Genomic DNA, 5,532 nt, shown 5'->3' with positions numbered 1-5,532 from the left:
TTCTTTGGCAATTGAGACGTGAATTAAAACACGGTAAGAGCGTAAACCAATAAGCAATGAGAAATGAATCCAATACCTGCCCCATCCCAGAAATATACAATTATATAACATTTAATTAGTCTGACAATGGAAGTTGCACTTATTTCCTAAAACTTGTTATCGTTATCCATGATTATCTTTTCAAAAATTTAGATTCTCTATGGAGCTTAAATATAAATTAAGGTATGTGTTTGAGGATGAGCACAACATAATTAAAAATGAAAAGAATAAACAAAAAAGCAAAGTGAAGTAAACAGAAATAAAAAGTTTCTGAGGGAAAAGAATAGCTTACATCAGTTGGAGAGCCATTCGTTTTAATCATCACATGCATTCCTTATCGATCTCTATGGTGGAGATATGAGCAATATTTGGCCAGTATTCCCCCTTGTCAAATTCTAGTAGTGGTCTGAGCAATGGACATTTTGAAATAGATAGTTTGGAGAGTGAAGAGGCCATCCCTTTTACTGGAAGGGATTGGAGATTAGGGCAATTATCTATGGTCAAGCTGAGAGAGGGAAGATGGCATCCCTTTCACTGGAAGAGATTGGAGATTAGGGCAATTTCTGATCTCCAGGTGAGAGAGGGAGGAGGGCAGTGCTGATTCGGGAAGTGATTGGAGATTAGGGAAATACCAGATCTGTAGACTTTGAAGCGAAGTGAGGTGCGAAAAGTAGGGCATTGCCTGAATTTGAGGCAATTTCAATTTCTTGCAACCATATATATCTGTATTCTCTTCAAGGTAGTGGGCAATATGCTAAAAGGAAAGAAGGCAAGAGAGTTACAATAACCAATATGTAATTCCTCAATCTGCTTCATTCCCTCAAGTTGGGATCTAAACAGTTGAGCATCATCAAAAACAACTCCAACCTTTGGAGAACCACTAACTTTAAACCTTTTTAAACTTGAAAGTTGGATGGGTGTCTCCAAACTGAGCTCAGGGCAATTTTTAATTATAAGCTCCTCAAGTGCAGGGAACTCTCCACTTCCTAGTAAGTGCCATTGCTTCCACTCCGGCATATCTTCAAATCTAAGTTCCTCAAGACAGTTAAAAGGCTTTTTAGAGGACAAACTGCCATAGAATTCTTCTGTCACCTCTGTTATTCCATGCATCCCTTTAACGGAAAGGATTTTCAAACAAGGGCGTTGTCCTAGTGCTGGCAAGGAATAATTTTGGAAGATTGAAGGTTGATGAAAATCTTAGAATCAAGGGTCACAGAAACATATTTGTTGTTGGTGATATAACTGATATTAAGGTAAGCACTAAACTGCATATCTCTTATTTCTTGAAAATGTTTCCTTTTTGTAGTGACGAATCTTGTATGTGTTCCTAAGAAAAGAAAAGAAATTTGTCCATTCTTCATGGTCTTAAAAGATTGTGAAAACACGTAAAAGCTAAAGAGATGTAACTCCAGTTCCTTTAGAATGAGTAGTCAATCCTATATTTCCAATAAGGGCAGTTGACAATTTAATCCGATTTTGACCATTATTTTCACATCAGTAATAGTGCGTAACGAAGGCCCTGCTCCAAATTGTTCGAGAGTAGTGTTAGTGAGTTTCTCGACCCTTTGACTTAGAATTGGTCAGTTCTATTTCTAGATGTGGTGGGCCATTTTCCACCCTTTGATTTTTCCCTTGCCATGTAGGTAAAGCTAGAAGAGCATCATTTACCACACTTAGGCTGGTTAATTGATCACATTTTATTCATGAAATGACTTGGATTGGTATTAGTCTGAATTCGACAAAATCATTGGCTGCATCCTTTAAGTATATGTGAAGGGTGGTATTTTTAGTTTTGTTGCAGTAGAAAAACTACCATTGATGGTCTATTAAAACAACCTCTCTATTTTCCAAGGTAGGTAATTAGATTAGCATACACATTACCCTCCCTTCCTAGACCCCAGTTGTGGGATTGAACACTGGATATGTTGTTGTTGTTGTTGCAAGAATATATGTCAATTTCAAAGGCATCTTGAATCTTCTTGATTATATAGCAGTAGCCGGAGGACCGGAAGCAGCTAGTTAGTACTTGAATTTTTCGATTCTGTTATTCAATTGGATTCTTACCTGACAAGGTAGGGTAAGGTATGCATAAACTCTTCCCTTCCCAGACTCTACTTGTGGGACTGTATTGTGTATGTTGTTGTTGTCTTTCAATTGAATTCTGATGCTTCTTTGCTATCAGGAACTTAAACAAGGATATTCGGCTCAAAAACATGCTCTAGTGGCCGCGAAGAACTTGAAACTTTTGATGAGCGGAGGAAAAGAAAGCAAACTTGCAAATACGAGCCTCGACCATCACCTAATATCATCGTTTCATTAGGAAGGCAAGATGCAATGGCTCAATTTTCGTTCACGACGATCATTGGATTAGTCCCCGGGATGATCAAGTCTAAGGATTTATACGTTGGGAAAACAAGGAAGAAAATGGGGCTTCAACCTAAGTAATATATATTGTTTCATTCATGAAATTAAGATCATTTTGTTGTAGACTGTGCATAGGAGTTCAATGGCTATAAATATTTTTTAGTTGTTGTAGTTAATGAGGGTAGGATTTAGTATTCTTTCTTTATTTTGGCTTGTTATTTGGATTTTTTCAAAAATATTTGCACTTAAACATAGTTATATTTTTAAGTTTACACTTGTATATCCAATATAATGGATATGAGTTGTGGTGAGATAGTTGAGTTTTTTCTACCTTTAATTAGAATTTAGGAGCACGAGCCGTGGAATGGAAAAAATCATGTCAGGAGCGCCCCTGAAATGCGCAAATTCGAATTTAGTTGGACTCCAATGTGGATACCGAGCACCGAATGAGAAAACAATATATCCACTATAAAAATATATAACACGTTGCTAACTACAAAAATAAATATCCATCTTCAGTTGCAATTGTTGTTCGAAATGATCTAATCAGATCTCCATCAAATGACTTCAAATTTTATAGAAAGAATCTCTTTAGGCTATTCCAACAAATCTAAACAACACTTCAAATTTCTCACACACAAAAAAAAGACACGATTTGACATTCAAATTCACTTCTTCGAGCTTATTCAATCATCGCGAGTTATCTTTCTAATTTGATTTTATGTACACAAATCTTACAAATCAGTACTCTAACCACTAGTTGAGTCCCAAACATATTTACAAATCGACTTTGTCAACTTACAAAAGAGGCTTGCACTGGAAACATGAAATAGTATCAGCAGTACAATGATTTTAATCGCCCTTCTTTGATAGCCCCATCTCGAAGACTTGCCTATAACAACAAACCTGAGTTCACTGTGGACGACATAATTGTTGTGGAAGCCGAATATATAGAGAGTGAAATCACAACTGCTATATCTAAAGGTAGCTAATAAATAGTAGATGAGACAACAATAAAAAGAACGCCAGGAATTAACGAGGTTCGGCAAACTTTTGTTTTCTTTTGCCTACTCCTCGGACACAATCAACCAATATTTATTTCACTCCAAAAGAGTACAAGTAAAATACTACAAGAGAGAGAAAGAAGATCAAATGACTTTGAAGATGAGAAGGCAAGTCAGAGGTGTGTTACAAATGAATTAGGAACTACTTATTTATAGGAGTGAATTCTTCCTATTGATGTCATCCATGACATCACAATGTGTCAAAATGTCAAGATTTACCTTGTGAAACCATTTTATGGTTCACCTAAATTTCACCTACAAAAGATGTTATCTTGACTTTTGTACCAATGAAGAGTTATCTTCCTAACTACCAAATCTTCACATTAATTCATCTTTGAATCTTGTCAAATTTAACAAATCTCCACCTTGGCAAGATTCTCCACTTTCAACTTTCTCTCAACAACTTTTGATTGTGTCTTCAACCTCAATCTTCAATGTTCAACAATGTTGATCAAGTTCAAACAATGTTGAAACTTGACCGCAGTCAGCACCTTTGTCAGCATATCGGCAGGATTATCCGTAGTATGAATTTTCTGCACTGTGACTCCACCTTCTTCTATGATGTCTCATATGAAATGATATCGGACATCAATGTGCTTCGTCCTTGCATGATAAACTTGGTTCTTTGCTAATTGAATAGCACTTTGACTATCACAAAATATTGTGATTCCTTCTTGTCCAATACCAAGCTCTCTAAGCAATCCTTGAAGCCAAATTGCCTCCTTCGCAGCCTCTGTAATTGCCATATACTCTGCCTCAGTGGTAGACAAAGCAACGGACTGCAAAGTAGACTTCCAACTAACTGGTGCGTTTGCAATAGTGAAAACATAACCAGTAGTTGATCTTCGTTTGTCCAAATCACCTGCATAATCTGAGTCACAATATCCAACAAGATATTGACTATCTTTATGCTCATAAACCAAGCCAATATCTACAGTATTATGAATATACCGTAGAATCTATTTTACAGCCTGCCAATGATCCTTTCCAGGATTATGCATGTACCTGCTTACAACTACAATAGCGTGTGAAATATCTGGCCTTGTGCAAACCATTGCATACATCAAGCTACCAATAGCATTCGCATATGGTACTCTTGACATATATTCTCGTGCAACTTCATTCTTTGGCGACATAACATCACTGAGCTTAAAATGAGGAGCAAGCAGAGTGTTAACCGACTTCGTTTTCTCATTCATGCCAAATCGATTTAGTACCCTCTTCAAATATTCTTTCTGAGATAAAAAAAGCTTTTTTGAATGTCGATCTCTTTTTATCTCCATGCCAAGAATCCTTTTTGCCTCACCCAAATCCTTCATCTCAAACTCCTTTTTTAGTTGAATCTTTAGCTTCTCAATTTCCTCTTAACTTTTAGAAGCTATCAACGTATCATCAACATATAGGAGAAGATATATAAAGGAATCGTCTTCAAGCTTGCGTAAATACACACAATGATCGTATTTGCTTCTTATGTACCTTCGCTGCAACATAAACTTGTCAAATTGTTTGTACCGTTGTCTAGAAGATTGTTTCAATCCATACAACAATTTTTCAAGTTTGCACACCATATTTTCTTTTCCATCAACTTTGAATCCTTCTGGCTGAGTCATGTAGATTTCCTCTTCCAAGTCTCCATGTAAAAATGCAATTTTTACATCCAACTGAACTAGTTCCAAATTCAACTGTGCTACCAAAGCCAACAAAACTCTAATGGAGGAGTGTTTCACAACTAGAGAAAATACCTCATTATAGTCAATTCCCTCCTTTTGAGCGTATCCTTTGGCCACCAATCTTGCTTTGTAGCGAACATCTTCTTGGTTAGGAAATCCTTCTTTCTTTGCAAATACCCATTTGCACCCAATTGCTTTCTTGCCATCCGGGAGATTGGCCAATTTCCATGTATGATTCTGATGAAGGGACTGCATTTCTTCATCCATGGCAAACCTCCACTTATCTTCTTCTGAACTTTGGACTGCATCTTTATAAGTGGTAGGAATGTCATCCGCTGCAATTGAGTCCGCACAAGCCACCACATCTATGAGTCGAGCAGGTTTTCTTATTGTCC

General features: G+C 36.9%; 1 protein-coding gene across 1 annotated transcript; it reads right to left on the bottom strand.

The window, feature by feature from the left end:
• Window positions 1-529: 529 nt before the first annotated feature.
• LOC125852250 (putative disease resistance RPP13-like protein 1) lies at window positions 530-1,149 on the bottom strand. The gene is made up of 2 exons (XM_049531981.1): window positions 907-1,149; window positions 530-793 (listed from the first exon to the last, which is right to left on the bottom strand). The coding sequence occupies exons 1-2, from the start codon at window positions 1,147-1,149 to the stop codon at window positions 530-532; spliced, it is 507 nt and encodes a 168-aa protein (XP_049387938.1).
• Between the last annotated feature and the right edge of the window lie 4,383 nt (window positions 1,150-5,532).

Source organism: Solanum stenotomum, unplaced genomic scaffold, assembly GCF_019186545.1.
Source record: "Solanum stenotomum isolate F172 unplaced genomic scaffold, ASM1918654v1 scaffold33130, whole genome shotgun sequence".
NCBI lineage: Eukaryota > Viridiplantae > Streptophyta > Magnoliopsida > Solanales > Solanaceae > Solanum > Solanum stenotomum.
The sequence above is the reverse complement of the archived record's forward strand: the minus strand, read 5'-3'. Positions and strand labels throughout refer to the sequence as shown.

What these genes read in the sequence shown, in the direction of transcription:
- LOC125852250 (XM_049531981.1), bottom strand. Translation starts at nt 1,149, where the DNA reads ATGCATGGAATAACAGAGGTGACAGAAGAATTCTATGGCAGTTTGTCC. An exon ending in AAGTTAGTGGTTCTCCAAAG is followed by an intron (nt 794 to 906) that starts GTTGGAGTTGTT and finishes CTTTCCTTTTAG; the next exon opens with CATATTGCCCACTACCTTGA.